The 24,771-nt window shown below is 40.7% G+C and overlaps 1 protein-coding gene across 1 annotated transcript in view; it reads right to left on the reverse strand.

The window, feature by feature from the left end:
* HOMER2 (homer scaffold protein 2) overlaps positions 1-24,771 on the reverse strand; it is a 103,998-nt gene that overhangs the window by 22,958 nt on the left and 56,269 nt on the right. The window contains exons 3-4 of the mRNA XM_077828538.1: positions 10,913-11,044; positions 890-982 (exon numbers count right to left, since the gene is read on the reverse strand). Of these exons, the coding sequence (XP_077684664.1) occupies positions 890-982; positions 10,913-11,044 (225 nt within the window). The remainder of the gene's footprint in view (positions 1-889; positions 983-10,912; positions 11,045-24,771) is intronic.

Consider the following 24,771-nt stretch of genomic DNA (forward strand, 5'->3'; position numbering starts at 1 on the left):
CTTTTATGCAAAACACAATGAATGAGTTCCCATTAAACAAGGATTAATTCTTAGCTAGCTGTAGACTTCATGCAATTATAATGAATTATTGTAAGGGACTGTGACAAAGCTTGTGATAAAACTTGATTTCATCATATTCTAACGTAAACAATTAACACTGGGTATAGTGGCATCTTTCTAAACTAAACTGTCCCAGACAGGTGTACTCCATGGACATACATTATAAACTCCCTTTCCACCAGTCACCGTGAGTAATGGATGGTAAAGCCTCACCTGCAGACAAACTATAATCACCCAACATCTATGGATCACCCAACTTGGACAATGAAATACATGAGAACTCAAATTACGCTAGCTATGTGACATTGTACAAACTGATCTCTAACACAGCCCCAGCCAAACAAAAAAATGGGTTAGGCAACTGGCATAAGCAAGTGTTACAACAGATTCCATTTATTTATTGCTGAAATACTGCAGTGAGGCAAAAAGAAAAGGAGGACTTGTGGCACCTTAGAGACTAACAAATTTATCTGAGCATAAGCTTTCGTGAGCTAACTTCATCAGATGCATTCAGGCAAAGTCCCCAGTGGCCACCACAATGAAGAACTATATCAAAGAATATATGGATGACCTTGTTATTTTTTCACTAACTTCCTGAAAAGACCATTATATGTAAGTGAGAAAGAGAAGGAGAGCGAGCACACAAGAAAAAGAATATTCCTCTAGCAATGTTAAAGACCAATAGTTAACAATGATATTTAACCATCTTCTTTGTTGACACTTTAAACTAGCTGCCAGAAGCAGGTATATTCCACTGCTGAATCTAGTCTCAAATAATTTTTCCTGCATATGTGTGTGTGTGTACATATATTACAGATAAGTGACTTACCTGGGAATGATTGCTTGAGGTCTCAATTTTCTCTTGAGATCTGTCTCTTGCTAGTTTGGCAGCTTCTTTTACTTCCTGGAATTTCTCTGCAAACTGCCAAATGCATGAAAGATATTTATTAAAATCATTTAGGACACATTAACTGTTCAGAATAGAATCTTTATATGGTTTCTTTGTAGTCCGCAAACACCCATGACCATACAATCGCTTATGGCAATTTTTAAATTTTAGATATGAAACATTAAGTGTGTGCTTGATTTGAATTAAAAACAGATTCCCTTGGAAGGGATGGTAGTAACTCTGTTTTGAAAGCAAGGCAATATCTCCATAGTTTCTTTAGAAATTACTAATAATTATTTATTGCTGAAGAAAGAAAAAGTCTGGGGGGAAAAGCGAACGTGATTTAAAAAAAATGTTCATCTATTAAAGTTTGAGGATAAAAGAAGTAGGTTTAGATTAACGGTTATCAAATGTCTTTTGTTCTGAAGGGAAAGGCAATTGAAAGAAAGAATATAAATGAGCTCGTGAGACCTTTGAGGGATTGAGGACAGGGTGTCATGAAGGAGCAGGAAGGTGAAATTAAGGTAACCCTCCACCCCAAAAATAAAGCAGGAATGTGGGAGAAGATGGCCTCTCTCTTAAAAGTCTCGTTATCTTATAGCTGTTAAAAATAAAGACATTAGACAATGTTTGAAGACTGAAAAGCTTTGGCTGTTTCTGTTCACATAAAATGTTCATTCAAATCACCAGGGAAAAAATGCAGTAAAGCTTCTATAGTTAAATCTAAAGATGGGATTTTCAAAACCAAGTTCCAGTAGGCTTTGTGCTTATGAAAGGCCCATCCTAAGGCCATGTAAATTGAAGGCCTCATTCTGCTGTTCTGGTCTTATATGCAAACCCCAATCATTTAATTTTGTGGATCCTACCCCCAAAACACAGGTTCAAGGGGTGGGCAAGGGAGGCATCTAAATAAAAAGTATTCAGTATGAGGGTGGGTGTCTGTAACACTTCGAATGAGTCCTTCACTTCTACCAAAGGCAGTTCAAACGTACATGAATTTATTGTGGAGAAATTTCCAATATTGGAAAGGGAAGACAACATGAAACTTGCTCAACAGTCAGCCATATTTCCTTCCAGACAGGTATATTCCCTTCCCTAAATAGCATCCAACATGTAGAAGCCACATTTTATTACTTCAGTGTAGCTCATTCCCCCTCCTTCCAATATTGATTTTTTTAAAAAATCATCTGAATAGATCAATTTATTAAGCACCTCTCCACTGAAACAATTGGGCATGGCAGAATGATGGTTGAGAATATATATAATTAAAAACAATAAATAAATAGAACACAACACAACAAACATTCAAATGTGATAAAAACTACACTTACACTAAAATCCAGGAACAGAAGGGAGAACTACATCCGAGAAAGGGACAAGGGAAGAGTTAGCGGGCGTGGGAGGGAAGGGTTGTCACAATAAAAATATATCTTGAAAAGAAAGACGTTTACAGATGTTGTTCAAAGGAGGAGAGGGATGGACTGAGATGGATTATAAAGAGGGAGTACCAAAGTGAAATCTCAGTCATCTGTTAAGTACAATGGTGATATCCCTAAAAAGTGGGTGTCAAAACAAAAGCACCCCTCAGGAAGAAGGTCAAAAGATGCTCAAATATAGCCTTAGACTACACCACTAATAAAACCACATGATTCAACTCTTCAAAATTATATCGAGTCTATCCAAAGCCATTACGCTGGTTAACACTCGGCACTTATCACACATTCCATCCAAAGATCTCCAAGTCCTTGCATACATTCATGAATTCAGTCACACAACACAGGTAAGTAAGTACTCTCATCACCTCAAATTTACAGGCATGGTAGCTGAGGCAGAGAGAGAGAGATGACTTGTTCAAGACCACATAGTGATTTGATACATGCTTCAGCAGCTGACACATTTACTATGGGGTTCTGTCAAATATAAAGGGAAGGGTAAACCCCTTTGAAATCCCTCCTGGCCAGGGGAAAGCTCCTCTCACCTGTAAAGGGTTAAGAAGCTAAAGGTAACCTCGCTGGCACCTGACCAAAATGACCAATGAGGAGACAAGATACTTTCAAAAGCTGGGAGGAGGGAGAGAAACAAAGGGTCTGTGTCTGTCTATATGCTGGTCTTTGTCGGGGATAGACCAGGAATGGAGTCTTAGAACTTTTAGTAAGTAATCTAGCTAGGTATGTGTTAGATTATGATTTCTTTAAATGGCTGAGAAAAGAATTGTGCTGAATAGAATAACTATTTCGGTCTGTGTATCTTTTTTGTAACTTAAGGTTTTGCCTAGAGGGGTTCTCTATGTTTTTGAATCTAATTACCCTGTAAGATATCTACCATCCTGATTTTACAGGGGGGATTTCTTCATCTCTATTTACTTCTATTTTTATTAAAAGTCTTCTTGTAAGAAAACTGAATGCTTTTTCATTGTTCTCAGATCCAAGGGTTTGGGTCTGTGGTCACCTATGCAAATTGGTGAGGCTTTTTATCCAACATTTCCCAGGAAAGCGGGGGTGCAAGTGCTGGGAGGATTGTTCATTGTTCTTAAGATCCAAGGGTCTGGGTCTGTAGTCACCTAGGCAAATTCGTGAGGCTTTTTACCAAACCTTGTCCAGGAAGTGGGGTGCAAGGTTTTGGGAAGTATTTTGTGGGGAAGGACGCGTCCAAACAGCTCTTCCCCAGTAACCAGTATTAGTTTGGTGGTGGTAGCGGCCAGTCCAAGGACAACGGGTGGAATATTTTGTACCTTGGGGAAGTTTTGACCTAAGCTGGTAAAGATAAGCTTAGGAGGTTTTTCATGCAGGTCCCCACATCTGTACCCTAGAGTTCAGAGTGGGGGAGGAACCTTGACAGGTTCTTACACTTTTCTCTGGTAGTGCCCATTGTCAGAGACAGGATTACCCTGAACAACATTATATTATGTATATACACATTTGATTATATATATATATATACACACACACACGCAGATTGCTGCTAGAACATTGCAAGATCATTAGTTTTATCGATTACCATAATTCAGCTCTTACGCATGCCAAATTTCAGCCCGAAATGTAAAACTCTGAGAACGTCAGTAACCACAGACCCTTTTTAGAACAGAACCAAGTAGGTGGCCAGAACTACAGGTGTTGCTCTGTATGCCATCTATAAATAAGAAACCTAGATAAAACTACATCAGTAGGTAACATATTATATAACACACACACACAGAGTGGAAATTACCATTAAACATATGTCATTACAGGATTCCGTTGGATGGGCATGCATGTGCTTAAAGCCAAGGGGAATTTTAGATATAATATAGAGAGGGTTGCAAATATGATCTGTGAAGGTACATATTAAAACTCTGAACTCCAGAGTCCAGTCACCTTCAGCTGGAGTTGCATATGAAAAGTGTTTACTATTTGAAGGAATGTACAGGTAGTATACATGTGATTCCACTATATCTGGAGACCTATAAAATGCACTGAATACAACTGCACTATATTTTGTCCTTGAGTCATGAAACCCTGACCTTTCTAGGTAAAATACATTTTATGTTGCAACTGTTGTTACCAAAACATGTATAACAAGCAGATTATTTCTAGCATATTGTGTCAAAAATAAGCTCCAAACTTGGGTATCTTTAAGTCAGCATAGAGTATATATTAATGTTATATTGAGTCACTCTCTTACAATAAATCTTATGTATCAAAATTCCCATGAGTCTAAGTGCACTAGAAAAAAGATGAAAAACTGGAAAAAAGTAATCTTTCAAATTTGATTTCTGAAACTATCCTCATAATGGACACAGATGACCGCTCTGAAAAATAATGTGTGCTGTGAAGAGAACATTTTCCACCGTTCCATATAAAAAATTATATATGAACCCCCCCACTTCCCCCGACATTCTTTAACATATAACCAACAATGATCTCAGTCTGTTGTGTGATTTTAGTCAAAGCTAAAGTTTACTAATGCATTTTATTTAAATAAATGTGCTTCTAGCAGCAAAGACCAACAAAGGAATTGTCCACCAACTTAAAGGGACATCTTCACTTTAAAAACAGTCACATTTCTGAATTATGTTTACCCAATATTGTGGCTAGAGTTAGAGATTATTGCAACTGAAATTATAATGAAAAGTACTGTCTATTTGTTCAGTTTGTTACTTTATGCACTGAATGCTAACAAATGCATAAACAGTTCTGATGTTTCCTCTTTAGAAATGTCTTTTTTCTGCCTAATTTACACCTGTTGGATTCCACTAAACAATCTCTGCTTTCCACGGTTTGGTAGGTGCACTTAGCTCTTGTGAGAAATGAAAGACTAACACCTGACTGTCCTTCTAACTGTGTAGCCATCGTAGTGGCAGACTAAATGTCTGCACCATTTCCAGTGCCAATTGCTACTTCAGCAACAGACAAGACATTTCTGAGGGAGGTTACAGAGTGTCTATGGAACTTTTGTGGCATTGGTAATATATATAAACCCAATCCACCGTTGGCTGCAGAATCACAGGGATCCTATTTTCTGAGAATTCTTAATATATTATGCCCCCTGACCACAGCCCATTGGTATTAAAACCTGTATGTCACTTCTGTGATCTAGATAGGCCATGAGTTATTAAACCAGCATAACCGCTGGTTGCTTTTAATGTGTACTTTGTAATTAAAATGGCTAATTGTAAGTTCAGTAAGATCCTACTAAAATATTTTTAAAAATAAAGAAATGTAAGCAGAAAGTGATATTTTCTTGAGGGTGGAGGTATGTTTAGTTATTTAAAGTCTTTCAAAAAGTAGCCTCATTCCTCATCCTCACTCTTCTTTTCCCCTACTTCCACTGCTCTGGCTATTTCAAACGAACTCTTTTGGGCTGACAAACCTACCCAAAATTAGCAAAGGAAGGGAGAAAGGGGAGGAGGTAGAAGGAAGGGAAAACAGCAACTAATCATTGCTGCAGGTTTGAAAGTACATTTCAGAGCCAGCCCCAGCTTCTGCAGCCAGTTATGAATTATATATGACATCTCACAGCAGTCCAGTAAACTGTGGGCACAGGCTGTATTAAAGGAAGGATTTGTTGCTACCAAATCTTGACAAGTGTTTTTGGTCTTGAGAAGGTGTATCATACAAATGCTATATTTGGTTATGAATCTCCCCTGCTGATATTTAATGAGGAATTGAAAGTGCTAATAAGTGTCACATAATATGAATTATTTGAAAGTAACTTGAATCTTCAGAAAGTTATTCACAGAAATATATATTTTAGTAGACCTTACATTTTACATGTTTAGGTTTTACATTTCTGGTGTTATGTTTTATTCCTCCTAAGCACAAGTTGCTCCAGTGCCAGAGCTATAAAACAGCTGCTACCCCCCACCCCCCAACCAGTCTCATTTATATTTAATTGCCAGCTCATTTTGCAGGAAGCTCTTGGAAACTAGGCTGTATGAAATTTGCCATTTATGTTTTATGAATGAGTTAAGATAATGGCCCACAATTAATGACTGGCTCATTCTGGCCATTCTCTTTGATATACCAGTTCAGGCACGCCATGTCACATCTCTGTCATCAAATGGATTGGTAGAAAAGTTAGGAGAAACAGCAAAGCATTCAATTAAAAAAAGCTGTGGTGGGCAGAAGAAACACACCTCACTCTGGTTCTTTATGGAGATCACCATCTTAGAAACTACCAAAAACCTATTGCCAATAAGCTTCTTAGGCAAACAATTAACCCCGAAGTAGTTACAAGAGAGCTGTATATCAGGAAACGAGAACTGAAGCAGCTCTACAATAAGAACAACAAAGTTATGCAGATGGCAAGAATATCAGATTCCAAACAAAGTAGCTGATAATTTACACAAAAGCAACAGCTACACTATCCACCCCAAACTCATATGACCTAATCCATGCCTGAAAGCCTGTCTTACAGGAGGAACAAAAGATGGCTAAACAAAAGCAGAGGACAATGACTCTGTTTTTTGACAGCTAACCTAAGTCAGTGGCCACTGATAGGGTTGCCAACTTCTAATCACACAAAACCAAACTCTTGCCTCGCCCCCTGCCCAGAGGCCCCACTCCCGCTCTGGCTCGGGGTGGGGCTAGAAATGAAGGGTTCAGGGTGCAGGAGGAGGGGGTTAGGGCTCTGGGGTGGGGATGGAGATGAAGGGTTTTGGGTACAGGAGGGGGGCTCTGGGCTAAGGCCAAGGGGTTTGGAGTGTGGAAGGGGGCTCGAGGCTGGGGCAGAGGCTTGGGGTGCGGGTTTCAGTGTGGGGTGGGGGATGAGGAGTTTGGGGTACAGGAGGGGGCTCAGGGCTGGGGCAGGTGGTTGGGGTGCAGGAGGGGGTGAGGACTCCAGCTGGGGGGTGTGGGCTCTGGGATGCTGGAGGGGGCTGAGGGCTGGGGTGCAGGAGAGGGTTCGGGTTGCGGGCTCCAGCCGGGCGGCGCTTACCTCATGCGGCTCCCGGAAGCAGCCGGCTTGTCCAGGTCCTAGGCAGAGGGGCCAGGGGCTATGCACGCCCCCTTGCCCACAGGTGCCACCCCTGCAGCTACCATTGGCCCTGATTCCCAGCTAATGGGAGCTGCGGAGCCTGGCCACACCTGTGCCTAGGAGCCAGACATGCTGTCTGCTTCCAGGAGTTGCGCAAAGCCAGGGGGCCTGCTTTAGCCGCGCTGTGCGCCAACTGGTCTTTTAGCAGCCCAGTCATCAGAGCTGCCATGGTCCCTGCTCAACTGGGCATTCCAGTTGAAAACTGGACGCCTGGCAACCCTAGACACTGACCCCTGTCATGTGACAGGTTTATTAAAAACTTTTGTAACTGTGGCCTATTGTCAGGTGATTGGGGCCAAGAAATAAAAAACAGTTTCTTATCAGCTCTTTCTTGTCACCCCTTTATGACAAGGTCCACATGCAAAAAAGTGTACATGCATGTGAGGAGTATATCTGCATGCTCAATAACTCTACTGTGTTCCACAAATAAGGTATGGAATCTTACTCTCTCTTTATTAAAAAGAGATAGGCCTATACAATGCTGGATTGGAAAAGTGTTGTTTGGTTTAGGTATCAGAACTACATCTGTGTGTTAGAAGGTGCCCAGTAAGGACTTTGTTGCCTCAGAAGACTGAATTGCACTTGCTAGTAAGGGAGTTACCGGTGTTTTAATATTTTATAGAATTCAGTGGTACCTACTTCCAGCCCAGGACTCCTCCCTGATTTTAATGAAAAAATCACTTGTGGCCTACTAGTTAGAGCACTGGCCTGGGACTCAGGGGACTGGGTTTTATTCTCAGCTTGGCCACTGGCCTGTTGGGTGACCTTGGGTGAGTCACTTTACCTTTGTGTCTCAGTTTCTCCATCTGAAAAGTGCTGCATAAGAGCTAGGTACTTTTATTATTTCTTCCTATGCTATTGGGCCATCTAGTACTTCCCTTTCACTCTGTGTCAGTCTGGGCATTTTAATATCTTGCAGTATGTTTCCTCCCACGTCTTCCACTTTACATATCTGCTAGTGTATCTCACTTGGAAATAGAATGCTAGTACTTTATTGATCCCTTTGTTTGCTTGCTTTGGAGTACCCCATTTTTGTCCTTAAAGTATGGTACGGCTGCTGTGGGTCTTCTGTTAGAGAGCAGTCTGGCATGTAATCTGCCTGATTTGTTCCCCAATTCATAGAGCCTTTGGCAAACGAGGGAGTTGCCTGTTTGTTTTTTATTGTTGTCAGTACTTCTAATGCTATTTTCGCATTCTTAATCTCTTTGACTAAGTCTACATTATTAGACACATTGCTTCTGCAAAATTTGTTCCTCTAACTCTTCCCGGTTTTGCCTATGTCTTTTTTCCCTATAACTATGGCATGAGATAGTATGTCCCCTTATTACTGCTTTAAATGCTTCCCATCTAGCTCCCAGGGTATATCCTGTGAGCTATTGTCCTTAATATAATTATCAATTATCCATTTCATTCACAAAGTTTGGGTCTTTTAACAAAACTTACTTATATATTACTAAACTTATATATTACTAAATCTCCAGCTTTTAATAATCCTGAACTGGACTTTATTTTCATGAAGACAGGAACAGGGTCAGAGATATTCCATTCAAATAAGATTTCATGTAGGAAACCTTTAGATATTGAAATTAAATCTATTCTAGTAAGTGTTTTTCGCAGTTTCAGAGAAAAAAAGGCAAAATCCAAATCTCCATTGTGTCCTGTTCTTTATATACTAGTTCCAGCATTTGAGCTTCTTTAGATGGACCTTGTCTCATTGGTAGTTTATCCCACATTGTGGCCAGACAGCTATTGAAGTCACCTGCCACTATTACCTTTGAATTCTGGACTATTGCCATCACTCCAAAATTATTTCTGAAGAAATGTATATTCCACACTCGGTGCATGTTTGTCCTCTGCACGCCCAACAACCACCTCATCTGCCTTCTGGATAGGTTTTAATCCTTTTACATTCCCATTCTACTTAATACACACACCTCTCTCTCATGGGAGCCGAAAGATACTCCATGGTACACATTCCTTTTAAGACTGATTCTTCTGTTTTGAGATAAGTTTCCTGAAGCATTGCCACAGATACATTCTCTTTTTTTTAAAGCAGGTAATATTTTTTCATTTTACTGAATGACTTAGTCCTATAAACATTCCAGGAGAACCAGATTGTTACCAGGACACTTTTCTAGTCACCCCAAGAGTGAAAACAATTTTGCATGATCATTTTTGCAAATGTGAAATATTTGCAAAAAATGCAGTCGTGTGGAAAATGCATGAACTCAGTAAGACCAATTTAACAAAAATAAGTTCACGTAGAATTCAGTCACCCAATTGACTGAAAGTAAACACATTACATCCAACAGGCTTTTCCTTTCCCTACAATGGTCAGTCTTTGCTGTTTCAGACCCAAGAAGCAGCTTTTAAAATTTCAACACTAGTACCTCTCAGACCAAAACATGCAAGAAGACAAAAGGAGAGTAATGGAGACTGTTTGGAATGCCCAAGGACGTGATATTTGGTTAACTGATAAAACAGTGCCAATAAGGGTTGAGTGTTCATGCTTAAAACATCAACTATGTGTTAGATAAGTACCTTCTTTTATTGTGAGAACAAACATTCTGGTTGCTTGACTTGCGTTTGAAAAGTATTAATCGAATCACTGTGAGAGGTATTGTTTACACTACTAGTTATTCATTACCAGAGTTGGCTGGATATTTTACAAGCCTTCATTGTAACCTGTTCTGCAGACAAGTGACATAGGGGAGCTAGAACTACAATCCTCAGCCTTCTGCTCCAAAAGCACAGGCTTACCCCAGCTGAGATAAAGGACAACTTTTCTTTATAGTCACTTGTAGTAATAGTCCCCTTAACATCAAAGGGCCAGCCACTATGGGTCAAATTCACTCATCAACACACAAACCAGTACACCACTACACTACATCCAAGGCCATATGTACTTCATAGGAAGACAATTTTGGATTCTAAATAAGCCTATTAGTTGGATGTCTGTTAAAATAATAGAGACTTCTCTGCAACATAGATGTAGAGTTAAGCATGCATAGGCAGCCTTAACGTTGGCATTTTCTGACATTTTAGTGCTTCACTTTGTATCCTTAATGTTCTTTTGATGTAGTTTTTGTATAAAATTAGCACATAGTCTAGGAAAAGAGATGCCAAGAAACCGCTTAGACTGTATTTGAGAACATCTAAAAAACTAAGCTTCAAAATCTCATAGCCTTTTGTTTTTATAGAGGGCCACAGGTGATCAAATTAAAATGTATCCTTGTATCAGTGAACTTTGTAACCTTCACTGAGGCTCTATAAGCAACCACTGGATAGTTAGGAGTTTAACAACTTGCACATAGAGAAGAAGAGATAATTAATGAGCTACCGATAAATTCAATTTGGGAGACTCCTACCAGATTGGTACCGACAGTGCAGCTGTTCCCTAATTCACAAGAACCACAGCTGCTGTTTCAGAAATAAAATGAGCCCAGTTACCTTTGTTAGCTGCTGTTCAGAGGAAAAACCCAAACCAAACACAGTGTTTGCTCTGCTGTCCGCCCACTGACCAAACTTCTGCGATGTTTTCGTAAAGGTCATATTAGGTGTGATTGTGCTGTTTATAATCACCTGTTTTAAAAAAGTTGAAAAAAGAATTAGATACGGAAGCAACACCTGAAATGCATATTCTAGCAACATCATTATTCAGAATGATTAGCAGGTTCCCAGTCTAAATTTGGAGTTTGCGGTAGGCATGAAGGATTTTACTTATGAAATATTTTAATACCTTGACTGTCACTTGATTCACATGCTCAATAACTTTTTATTTAAAAAAATGCCACTGTGGTCCCACAGCTTACTACTCCTGCACTATTTCGTTGAAATTAGAACTCTGTCATAGTCAAAGAGGAAGTAGATTACTTTAGCAATGATATGAGTGAAAATGTTTTTCCTCTGTAATCCACTACTATTAAAAGAGAGCTCACAGAGCATCAGGAAAATGCTTCCTTTGAGGAGCTGAAATACTGATTGAATGCTGGGCTGGCAATGTTGAGAATTACAGGAAAAAATCTTTGGACATAAAAATAATTAATACAAGGAAAAAATACAAAATTAGTCCATGCAATTTCTATAGGAATGTTACAGATTCAAGACAGAGATGTCTTTTTTCTATTCTCCTCTCTTGCTAACTTCATTTTGTTTGGATTTTTTCTGCAATCTTCCAATTTCCAGGAATTTCTTTTGACCAATGTATTTTGCCATATTTTGTTTTATCATCTTCTTTGTAAATAGCTGTAGTTGTAAATGAATGTATTTATTAGATGCTCCCATAAAACTTTCAGTAAGCATTATAATAAATGGCCAGTCAAAAACACCTCTACATACTCTTTTAACAGCTTCCAATACCTGGTGTGAGGGCCAGGCACATCCAAGGCCAAGAGTTCTGGGCTGAAGGGCAGGGTCTTTGTTGGGAACTCACAGCAGCACTTCCAATTTTAGCATTTCATAGGCACTAGGAACCTAATTCTCTGCTGCTGCTTAGCACCTTGTGTAGCCATTACCTACTTAGCACATGTATAAATGACCACACAAGGAGCTAGGCTGGTGAAAGTCAGGCACCAGGGCTGGGAAGGATGTACTTTGTAGGGACTGTCTTTTTTTTATAAACACACACACACAGAAAATATGAAAATATTTTGATTGTCATTTTTCTCTCTCCTTTCCCACCTTGTTGTTTTTCTCCTCCCCACCATTTCTGAACTCTTCTCTCTCCCATTGTCTTTATGTTTTCCCTTCTGTTCCCTGTCCTTCCTTGTCCCCTTCTTCTCAATGACTCCCTGGCTCTTTTTCCCTCCATCTGCGAGCATGCTCGCTGCCCCATTGGTTCTTCTCTCATTCCTCCTTTGTCCTGGTTGCCTCTGTCACTGCAGTGAACCGCTCCTGCAGCATTTGATCTCTGCTGCTGAAGCATCTGGGCAGAGTAGGCCACAGAATGCCAATCAGAAAAGCATTCTCCACAGGTAGGCAGAGCAAGGAACTGCCTTCTGATCAGCGCTCTGCTCCCCACTATGTCACTTCAGGCAGACATGCAAGCTGATCCAGAGGTGCTAAGGGGGTTAACTCCAGAGGAGGGAGCCCCAAATGAGCAGCACAGCCGTGCTTAATTTCAGGACTGTCCCAGGTGATCTGGGAGAGTTGTGAACTGTAGCATCAATAACTGTATATAATGATATCTTCAAGAGCCAGATTCTGCCTCTTTTGCTCAGTTTGATTAGTACCTTAAGCAATGGGGCATCTCATGAAATAAGGTACTATTTTACAAGAGGAAAGCTATCAAAGGGGGATCTGGAAAAGAATGTACTGGAGCTAGCATAAAATACCATCTTACTACACAGGTTTTATATACATCAGTTCATTAGCACAGATCTTAATCATGTGGTTGCAAAAATATAGTTATGTCTAAAGACTTTTTTCCCGCTTGAAAATGTATCTGAATACAATGGTTTATTAGTAAAAGAGGAGCTTTCTTTAGGAACATGCACCATTGTGTCCAATATGCAAATTATATGCTAATTAAGCTATATCTGCAGGACAGTTTAATTAACACGATCAGGAAGTATCCTGGCAACACCATCTATGATGTATTTCAAGCAGATTTTTTTTCTAAACTATAATTTATATTGAGCAAAAAGTGTTTTATGCAATTCACAGTATGATTCCTCCTCCCCCCTCCTTTCTTAACTTTTATGACCTTTCAGAGTAGCAGCCGTGTTAGTCTGTATCCGCAAAAAGAAAAGGAGTACTTGTGGCACCTTAGAGACAAATAAATTTGTTAGAGCATAAGCTTTCGTGAGCTACAGCATGCATCCGATGAAGTGAGCTGTAGCTCACGGAAGCTTATGCTCAAATAAATTGGTTAGTCTCTAAGGTGCCACTAGTCCTCCTGTTCTTTTTATGACCTTGCCATTAGTGCTCCTATTTTTTTCTTATAATCCAGTCAACTTTACTCTTTCCCTCTTTCTACTATTTCCTCTTCTGAATACATACCATAATGCTTTGCGATATGCATAGATATATTTATCACCTCACTTCATGGCATGCGATTTGCGACAAAATTAGTTTTAAAAAAGAAGTGCACAGCAATACAGATCCAAATAGCAACCAAACACAAATGTGCTTGAAGATATTCCCCTGCATTTTGACAAATGAACTAAAATAGAGCGGGGCAGGGGGATGTTACTCTTCTGAAGCTTTTTTTGTTTTGTTTTAAAAGAATCAGAATGGCAGAGGCAGTGGCTAATATACATAGTATGTAACTGATCTTTCATACTACATTTTTCTGAATGGCTGACTCAGAGGTTCAAATATAAACAGATTTCCAGATACACTCTTCTCTACCACAGAAATAGCAAAGGAAATAGCAGCTACAATTCAAAAGAAAATCCAAGTGTAATGTGAGATATTCAAGCCTTTACATCTAAATGCAAAGAAGAGCAAAACCCTAAGGATTTTAGTTAAGTGATCTATATAACTAATTGTCAATGCAATATGAATATGACATCTTGATGAGAGGATACTGAATAGGACCATTGGAAGGCCACGAAAGCCACCATTTCTAAACTGCTTATGGGAAATAGTTTTTTTTTTTTTTAAATAAAACATTTATGTTAAGTGGTTAAACCAACTACAAATGAAATCAAGTTTTTTCAATTATAAAATTTACTTCAGAATTTAGAAATGCTCAACATTTCCAAGGCTTTCAAGTGGTTAAAACTATTCTTTGAATCCTAATCTGCATCTTAAACTGGGCTCCCATAGGAAAATATTCATAAAATGGCAGCCATTACTGACAGACAATGGCCCCACTCACTGGACAGAAACTGAAAGAGCAATAAAATTTTTCAAAAAGCTACTTTGAAAAGATCCTTCAATAAATATTTACATTTCTTAGAACTATAAAGATAGATATATCATTTATGATAATGTGTAATAAGCTATAAAGGGACTAAGACAGTGAGTTGTAGACAAGTAACAACACCTGCTTGGGAAAGGAAATGAAAAACATTAGGTGCTATCTGTTAAACACGGCAAAGTTTAGCTTTTTTGGCAGCCAAAATGCAAGGAAATGTTGCACAGTGATCAGATATCTTCAAGGAACTGACAGTTCATCTATTTATTATAAGCTGCAATTAAGAAACTACCAGTGAGCTGGCTCTAACTGTTACTCCCTAGTCTGCCAATTACTTAATTAAGATTTCTTTTTGTGCACAGGAAAGTAAGAGAATAAAAGGTGTAAGAGACTAAACTAGAAATGCACTAAATTGGTTCAGAGAAGTTAGGGGCCATTTTAACCATATCTATAATATTTTACTACCTGCCTGTTCTTCCTACCCATCTCCATCTAGTCAGGTAATTGGACAAACAGGGGGAAGGATTCTGATAGGAAAACAATCAGGAAAAGTCCACTTTCGAAGAGACTGCTGTGTTAAAGCACCTAAGAATATTCAGCATACAGGTTCACTCAATTATCTGAACATTCTTCCATTTTTTTGAAAGCAGAGATACTTTTACCTGTAATGAACTATCCAGTGTGCTATGGATATGAAGGGAGTGTACTTAAAACAAACAGAGAGAGAGAGGGGAGAGGAAGCAGGCACAAGGCCTTATGTATTCACAAATACATAATACAAAACAGCTCCATCTTAGTGTCCCTGCATTACTAACTTGCTTAGAGCAAGAGTGGTTGTGTCCAAACTGTTCTGCCACTACACTAATAGCACGCAACGCACAGCTGGGACCAACATTTTGTATATTCGTTATTTATCTCTATTGGAAAAACAGATTTAAAAGACAGTTAATTCTATTGGGTTTTGAAATAAAAGTGGGAACTGGAATTTGAATGTTACATGCAGGAGGGAAATTGTGTTTATTTAAGATGTTGCTCACTAAGATAACCTCATGAGATACCCAGCTTGTTTTTAACATGGTTCCCAAAGGAGCAGCAGTCATGTAATAGTGCTCCAACATTACTTGGTACCATACAATACATCATAGGACACAATTTCAAACAGCAGACAATCCTTCCATTCTTTTTGCATAGAACAGGTTTGTTAGGAGAAGAGAGTCAAAAATCTCTTAAATCCAGACATAGCCGCTAACAGCTGCAGTATCATATAGTTAAACAAAAAGCTAACAAGTAAAAAAAAAACCCACAACCCTGGAAAATCCTGTCATTTAATATTTAGAGATGAAAAACACCTCTAATTTCTATGTTTCTGTAGCCTATAAATATTTGAAGACTGTAAACACTAAGAATAGAAAGGACAGAGAGACACAAGGTTATAAGAAAGAATAAGAGGCGCGCATTAAAAAGATAAATTTAGAATGAATATCAGGAAAATCTGTCTGACCGTTCGCTCCATTAGTCTGTGGAATCGTCTCCGAAGGGAAGTGATGGAAACGTCTTTGCTTGGGACTCAAAGCTAAATTATACACTAGATTAGCAAATTCACTTCAATAAAAACTTCTGCAATGGACAGAATAATCTGACAGGACTTCTCCATCTGTAACTTCCTGGATCTGTTATTCTATTTCTGTAAGAAAAGATGACCCAGCAAATCCAACAGACACATGTAATAATTTTGGATTTGGGCTGCACTAATATAATACAAGCACTAGATGCAATTAGGCTGTACCAGAAACCTGAATAATCTTTCAACCTTTAATCCAGAATTGAAGGTTCAATGGTCATAGAGCTCTTGGCAGAATAATCTAATCAAATATGATCAAGACCAGAGATAGTTAGTGAGTTTTCCTTAGAGATGGGGCAGAGGAGAAAGTAATGTAATAAGCACCCTTAAAGAATAATAAACTCATTTATCACACAAACTAAGTTCTGTATGTGTGGTAAAAGAAAGAATCACTCTTTACTTTGACATCTATACTAAGTGTATCAATAGTTATTGTTCCTGAAATGTCTATATAAAACAATTTATATTAATCGCACCTCCTTCAGCAAGAGAGAAAACCCTAATGGATATCCTGTATAATAAAAATAATTAAAAAAACATGATGCAATCCATCTCAGTACAAGCTTAGTGCTACAATGCCCAGACAGCAAGTTCTCAAAGTGATATTTGACTCTAGATACTTTAACAGAATGGCCTGAAAAAGGGAATGTTTGTTGGACAAAAGTTAACATAAATATGCTGGAAGCTATGAAGACACATATACAGCAGATGACATCTATGGTAAAGCCTTTATGCAGAGAGACTCAGCCAAATAAGTAAATTGTATAGGCTACAAGAAAGCATAAATCTGTAGAAAAAGAGAGAGAAACTATGGGTGATGTAAGTTGTCAAAATGCTTGTGAGATGCACAGAGACTTTTTTAAAGTTGTAGGACTTTGGCATCTAAGAAGTCTGAGGTTTGAGGTCTGTGTGATAGCACTGCACTGGGCAGAAAGTAGCTCTCTTGATTCACAGATGTATTACTCATGTACAACTTGCAGAACCAGTACAAAAATGCCAGCATGCTTCCCAAAAGCAAGGCTAAAGGAAAAAAATAGAGATATTTGTGAATCACTCATTACATTACGTATTGTCACCATTTCACGAAGTCATGGATAGGGCAGGGGATTTAAAAACAGCACAATTGTCAGTCAGCTGAAGATCAACAGAATGGAGCTAAGGGATCTTTGGGATTTAGGTTTCTTTAGGTTGGCCTGGTGCTGAACAGATGCCCTGTGGCATCAGGCACTGCTTGCCAGACGAGCACTCCTCCCTGCTCCTCTAAAATAAGGGAGGAGTAAAGATCCCAGAGGCTCAACTCCAAAAGGAAGAGGAAAAAGACCCCACCGGGATCTTGGCAGAGCGGTAGGCATACCTATATGGTGTGGTAACTCGCAAGCAGGACATATTCCAAGGTAATAATATTTCCTATACACAAGAACCTTCTGCAAGAATATCCACCAGGTCTGAATATCATCCAATTTACCTGCTCCAACCAAGGACTTGTCTACATGTGGAAATTAAATGGAATAACTGCTGCAAAGTTCCTTTCCAAATGCAAACAGATGGACATCATACCAAAAGGAGTGAAGGTAAAAAACCCATTACAATCTACATACCACACAGACTATGCTGACAGCTTGTGCCACGCGCTCTCAAAGAAACTGCGGAATCACCTGATCAACATCCTCTACAGCAAACAGGGAAAGATTAAGAATAAGCTCTCAAAACTGGATACTCTCATAAAAAACCAACCTTCCACACAAACTTCCTCGTGGTTGGACTTTACAAAAACTAGACAAGCCATTTACAACGCACACTTTGCTTCTCTACAAAAGAAAAAGGACACTAAACTATCTAAACTACTACATGCCACAAGGGGCCACAGCAATGGTTCCCTTAACCCACCCAGCAATATTGTTAATCTATCCAACTATATTCTTAGCCCAGCAGAAGAATCTGTCCTATCTTGGGGTCTCTCCTTCTGCCCCTCCACCCCCGCAAACATGATACAGTTCTGTAGTGACCTAGAATCCTATTTTCAACGTCTCTGACTCAAGGAATATTTCCAACACACCTCTGAACAACATACTAATCCACAGAGACCTCCCTACCAACACCACAAAAAGAAGGATTCTAGGTGGACTCCTCCTGAAGGTCGAAACAACAGACTGGACTTCTACATAGAATGCTTCCGCCAACGTGCATGGGCTGAAATTGTGGAAAAGCAGCATCACTTGCCCCACAACCTCAGCCGTGCAGAACACAATGCCATCCACAGCCTCAGAAACAACTCTGACATCATAATCAAAAAGGCTGACAAAGGAAGTGCTGTCATCATCATGAATAGGTCGGAATATGAACAAGAGGCTGCTAGGCACTCTGCAACACCACTTTCTACAAGCCGTTACTCTCTGATCCCACTGAGGGTTACCAAAAGAAACTACAGCATTTGCTCAAGAAACTCCCTGAAAAAGCACAAGAACAAATCCGCACAGACACACCCCTGGAGCCCCGACCTGGGATATTCTATCTACTACCCAAGATCCATAAACCTGGAAATCCTGGATGCCCCATCCTCTCAGGCATTGGCACCCTGACAGCAGGATTGTCTGGCTATGTAGACTCCCTCCTCAGCCCCTACGCTACCAGCACTCCCAGCTATCTTCGGGACACCACTGACTTCCTGAGGTAACTACAATCCATCGGTGATCTTCCTGAAAACACCATCCTGGCCACTATGGATGTAGAAGCCCTCTACACCAACATTCCACACAAAGATGGACTACAAGCTGTCAGGAACAGTATCCCCGCTAATGTCATGGCAAACCTGGTGGCTGAACTTTGTGACTTTGTCCTCACCCATAACTATTTCACATTTGGGGACAATGTATACCTTCAAACCAGCAGCACTCCTATGGGTACACGCATGGCCCCAGTATGCCAACATTTTTATGGCTGACTTAGAACAATGCTTCCTCAGCTCTCGTCCCCTAATGCCCCTACTCTACTTGCGCTATATTGATGAGATCTTCATCATCTGGACCCAGGGAAAAGAAGCCCTTGAGGAATTCCACCATGATTTCAACAATTTCCATCCCACCATCAACCTCAGATGCCTGGACCAGTCCACACAAGAGATCCACTTCCTGGACACTACTGTGCTAATAAGCGATGGTCACAAACACCACCCTATACTGGAAACTACTGACCTCTATTCCTACCTACATGCCTCCAGCTTTCACCCAGATCACACCACACGATCCATTGTCTACAGCCAAGCTCTACGATACAACCGCATTTGCTCCAACCCCTCAGACAGAGACAAACACCTACAAGATCTCTATCAAGCATTCTTACAACTACAATACCCACCTGCTGAAGTGAAGAAACAGATTGACACAGCCAGAAGAGTACCCAGAAGTCACTTACTACAGGACAGGCCCAACGAAGAAAATAACAGAACGCCACTAGCCATCACCTTCAGCCCCCAACTAAAACCTCTCCAACACATCATCAACAATCTACAACCTATCCTGAAGGACGACCCATCACTCTCACAGATCTTGGGAGACAGGCCAGTCCTTGCTTATAGACAGCCCCCAACCTGAAGCAAATACTCACCAACAACTACACGTCGCACAACAGAACCACTAACCCAGGAACCTATCCTTGCAACAAAGCCCGTTGCCAACTGTGTCCACATATCTATTCAGGGGACACCATCATAGGGCCTAATCACATCAGCCACACTATCAGAGGCTCGTTCACCTGCATATCTACCAATGTGATATGTGCCAGCAATGCCCCTCTGCCATGTACATTGGTCAAACTGGACAGTCTCTACGTAGAAGAATAAATGGACACAAATCAGATGTCAAGAATTATAACATTCATAAACCAGTCGGAGAACACTTCAATCTCTCTGGTCACTCAATTACAGACCTAAAAGTCGCAATATTACAACAAAAAGACTTCAAAAACAGACTCCAACGAGAGACTGCTGAATTGGAATTAATTTGCAAACTGGATACAATTAACTTAGGCTTGAATAGAGACTGGGAGTGGATGGGTCATTACACAAAGTAAAACTATTTCCCCATGTTTATTCCCTGCCACCCCCACCGTTCCTCAGACGTTCTTGTCAACTGCTGGAAATGGCCCACCTTGATTACCACTACAAAAGGTTTTCTTCCCCTCTCCCCCGCTGACATTAGCTCATCTTAAGTGATCACTCTCCTTACAGTGTGTATGATAACACCCATTGTTTTGTGTTCTCTGTGTATATAAATCTCCCCACTGTATTTTCCACTGAATGCATCTGATGAAGTGAGCTGTAGCTCACTAAAGCTTATGCTCAAATAAATTGGTTAGTCTCTAAGGTGCCACAAGTACTCCTTTTCTTTTTGCTGCAAAGTAGCTAGTCCTTTAGCCAGTATATTTTGGAAGTCGATTAAGCTAAACTGGAAAAAGGCACTAAGAGTACCCACACAGGAGTTAACACAGAATAGCTCTTGCATTTTAAATTCATATCCTTAATCTGGAATAACTTCCCCACATGGACTGTAGGCCTGGCTTGACATGAGTAACTGGACATGGGGGTGGCCTTATTTTTTGAGAGACAGAATTAGGCAGGTAAATGGATCAGCAGGCTGAAAACAGAATGTCTATAAAAGATACGATAAGAGGAAACACACAGGGAACAATTTACAATGGCTAAGATAACAATGGCTAAAATAAGCCTGGAACATAAATTGAGGTAAGGAGTAAATTGTGTGTGGACAGAGCCTGCTGTACAGCTTCTTACAACCCAATCCAAAAATATGTGATGCAATGTATGGCAAATGCAATGTAATGTCTAAATGTAGATAAAGGGAGAGGTCTGCTGTGTAACTTTGGATGTGTGGTATGCCCTGTTCCCACCCTCTATGCTTGAGCCTGACCAACTCAGCGTAGCTTTCCTGTATGCCAAATAAAGGAACCACAGTGATGAGACTGGAGTCAAACTGAGCTTTTGTAGAACCAAGTGGAAGAGGTCTAGAGGAACCCTAATATGGACATGCCCAAAATAACGAAGCCAAGGTAACTGACCATTAAGTCAGTCATTAAGGTTACCTAAACAAGCTACTAATAATTTCTCAGTTATGCTCTCAAAGGTGTGAAGCTGAATGTGTGTGTGCCCCTCAACGGAAATTTCATTTCCCCAGCCCTCTAGGCTGCACGTCTGCAATAAGGGCAAGTCTCAGGGCTTGTCTAGACTAGGGGTCGGCAACCTTTTAGAAGTGGTGTGCTGAGTCTTCATTTATTTACTTTAATTTAAGGTTTTACATGCAATAATACATTTTAACATTTTTTAGAAGGTCTCTCTCTAGAAGTCTATATATCAGGGGTCGGCAAGCTTTCCCCTCCCCTCCGCCCTGCAAGGAGAGAGCGGTCGGCGGGGGGCGGAGAAGAGCGGGCCGCGCAGGGCAGGATTTTTAATAGCAGGCTGCTGTCTGCTGGGGTAGGCAGACAGCAGCGTGCCATTAAAAATTGGCTCGCGTGCCATCTTTGGCACACGTGCCATAGGTTACTGACCCCTGATCTCGAGTATTCTTCCTTGTCTATGGTCCACCAAAAATATATATATTTTAAAAAAAGCTTTGTTAATCAAGACTGCTATGAAAAGAAACAAAACACAGGAGTAGAGCAAAGAAACAATCCAATAGCAACTAAGGAGTCAAAAATTGAGAACAGTACTCTGGCTCAAGCAATGAGCCTGTAATGCAGGCGGATTAATTATAGTTGTTATAATCACTACCAGTGAATGTGATCAAGTTTTTTCCCCCCCCTTTCTGCCAAGTCTTTGTGGGAGATGCTTCTAAAAATTGTGAGTGCTGCTACACCCTGAGAAATACAATCTGACACACCCATTCGCTGGAAATTGAATGTAGTAGCTGTGTGCATGCATTAGTCTTGATTCATCTGCACAACCTGCCATGTACCACTTGCTTTAATTTGGATGAGTTGAAGATAAGGATGTATTAGATAGAGATGTGTCATAATTCAAAGAAGAGCTTTATAATTCTTCTCTCTTCATGTTCCTCTTTGCTCCTCTACATCACTTACGCACGATTGAGGGGCTTAGAGTGTTGGTGGGACAATACTTGAGACCAGACCTGATTTTATCACCAGATAATTAGTTACAGGTGCCGAACAAAAGACCAGCATTTTATCCCCATGTATCTGACAAGGCTGGTTATTTGCAGGGACTTCTGTTGTACGTGCAACTAACCCAGCAGGTTTGGTATTTCAATACTGATTATTCTTCACATCCCTTTGCCCTATGGATCTACTTTGCAGCCAGCCAAAATAGTCAAGTTGAGTGATGGGGGTGTGTTTTTAAACCCCAAGTTAAAACAAATCAAACAAAACCCATATATGATTTACATCTGGAAATGGCTCCTAACCCATTTTATGAATAGATGTAAAAGTACTAAAAAAAAAAAAAAAAAAAAAAAAAAGACTAAGCAGTCTTCCGCTGAGAAAATAATTCTGTGATGAAGTCCCTACTGAGAAACCTGTCTAAATGCAATGAAAAAATGTTCCTGCTTTATGTGAATTCTACTAGGTAATTTTGCAGCTACACCTACTCCAAATATAATATCTTTCAAGGTAATTAACATCGCCACTGGTTTGGGTAGGCTTTTTCGGGGGAGGGTCCAATCTAAATCTCAAATGTCTGCTTTGACAGCTAAATTTTTTTTCCCTTGAAGGCACAGTGCACACATCCAGCCACCCACACTATTCAAAAGCCTGAGTACTGTTTCATGTAGGAAATCTACAGCCTGTCTTTCCAAGCACTTTTAATCATTTGATATGAACTGTTATTTATAGATTTAATGTAATTTTTTAAGGAATATAAACAAAGTTTTCTGTATTGTTTTAACTTGCTAGGAAGGGAGCCTTCTAATTTGTCCATGGGGTGTACACAATGGATAGTTGGGGCTAGATCTGTAAAGGAATTTAGGTGCCCAAATCCAAAATTTAGAACCTCAAGACCCTCACTTAGCTGCCACCAGATCCTGTAGGTGCCAACATTCCCATAAATAAAGCCCCAAAGATGCCTACATTTCTGCTGGTGGGCACAGGCAGAGCCTAAACCTCAGTGAGATTCACAAACTATGAGTTTCCCAGCCTAATAGATCAGGCCCTGCACAAAACACAGCCGTATATTCTATAGCCCAGTGCTTAGATCAGTCATGGAGAATGTGGGCCACCCAGGTTCCAATCCCTACTCTGCCTGAGAGTAGCAGGGACCTGAACCCAGGTATCCCACCTGTGAGGGAGTGTCCTACTCACGAGGCTATGGGGTATTTTGGGTGGGGGCTCTCCCAAGCTTTCCTGTTGAAGCTGTTCCACTTTATAAAATAATAGACTATTCACTGGACTAGAATGAGTCCATGATCCAGTGGCTAGGGCACCCACTGGGATGTGGGAGAGCCACATTCAAGTCTGTATTCCTTCTTTGCAAAAAAAGAAAAGCCTGATCCAGCTTAGGTGCTGAACTCCAGAAGAGGGTTTGTGACTGTGAATCCCAGGTGGAGATAGGCACCTAATTCCCTTTGAAGGGCAGGGCTTAGGCCACACCCCTCTCCTCAGCATTTCCCACTGGCTAGCTCTGCCTAGCTCAGCACACAGTCTTTTGTGGATCCCATTCTTAGGTGCCTAACTGTTCCCATGCATTGTATAGGGTGCCTGGGTGACCACCTGGAGTCGTGGATTCCACTGGTTGGCAGGGCACCTAGAGTCCAGCATTCTAACACTGAGCCTAAGTTTCCTTTGTGATTCCTTAAATTCCTTTAAGATTTTCCTGGTGACTGGAAATGAGAACATGAAAACACTATAATTATATGTCACAAAAATAGTTTGTGGTTACATAATGCCCACATTTTCTGTACCTAATAAAAGCACATTGTCTTTTGTGCAGCCACCATATTACAGACAAACACTTGTATGAAGTCTTATAAAATCTCTAACATTTTCTACACCCCTGTAACGACATTACTGAAACCTCAGGACGAAGGCCTCATGTTGCAGTCCTAAACATTCCTATCTTGGGACAGACATGGCCAAGTAGGCATAGAATCACAGAATATCAGGGTTGGAAGGGACCTCAGGAAGCCATCTAGTCCAACCCCCGCTCAAAGCAGGACCAATTCCCAACTAAATCATCCCAGTCAGGGCTTTGTCAAGCCTGACCTTGAAAACCTCTAAGGAAGGAGATTCCACCACCTCCCTAGGTACCGATGCTTCACCACCCTCCTAGTGAAAAAGGTTTTTCCTAATATCCAACCTAAACCTTCCCCACTGCAACTTGAGACCATTACTGCTTGTTCTGTCATCTGCTACCACTGAGAACAGTCTAGATCAGTGGTTCCCAGACTTGTTCCGCCACTTGTGCAGGGAAAGCCCCTGGCAGGCAGATCAGTTTGTATACCTGCTGCATCCGCAGCTTCAGCCGATCGTGGCTCCCAGTGGCCGTGGTTCGCTGCTCCAGGCCAATGGGAGCTCCAGTACGTCTCTCGGCCCATGCCGCTTCCAGCAGCTCCCATTGGCCTGGAACAGTGAACTGCGGCCACTGGGAGCTGCAATCAGCCGAACCTGCGGACGCGACAAGTAAACATACCGTCCCAGCCCGCCAGGGGCTTTCCCTGCACAAGTGGCAGAACAAGTCTGGGAACCACTGGTAAAAATCCCTCCTCTTTAGAGCCCCCTTTCAGGTAGCTGAAAGCAGCTATCAAATCCCCCCTCATTCTTCTCTTCTGCAGACTAAACAATCCCATTTCCCTCAGCCTCTCCTCATAA

The sequence above is a fragment of the Eretmochelys imbricata genome, chromosome 10 (assembly GCF_965152235.1).
Source record: "Eretmochelys imbricata isolate rEreImb1 chromosome 10, rEreImb1.hap1, whole genome shotgun sequence".
In the NCBI taxonomy this organism is placed as follows: Eukaryota; Metazoa; Chordata; order Testudines; family Cheloniidae; genus Eretmochelys; species Eretmochelys imbricata.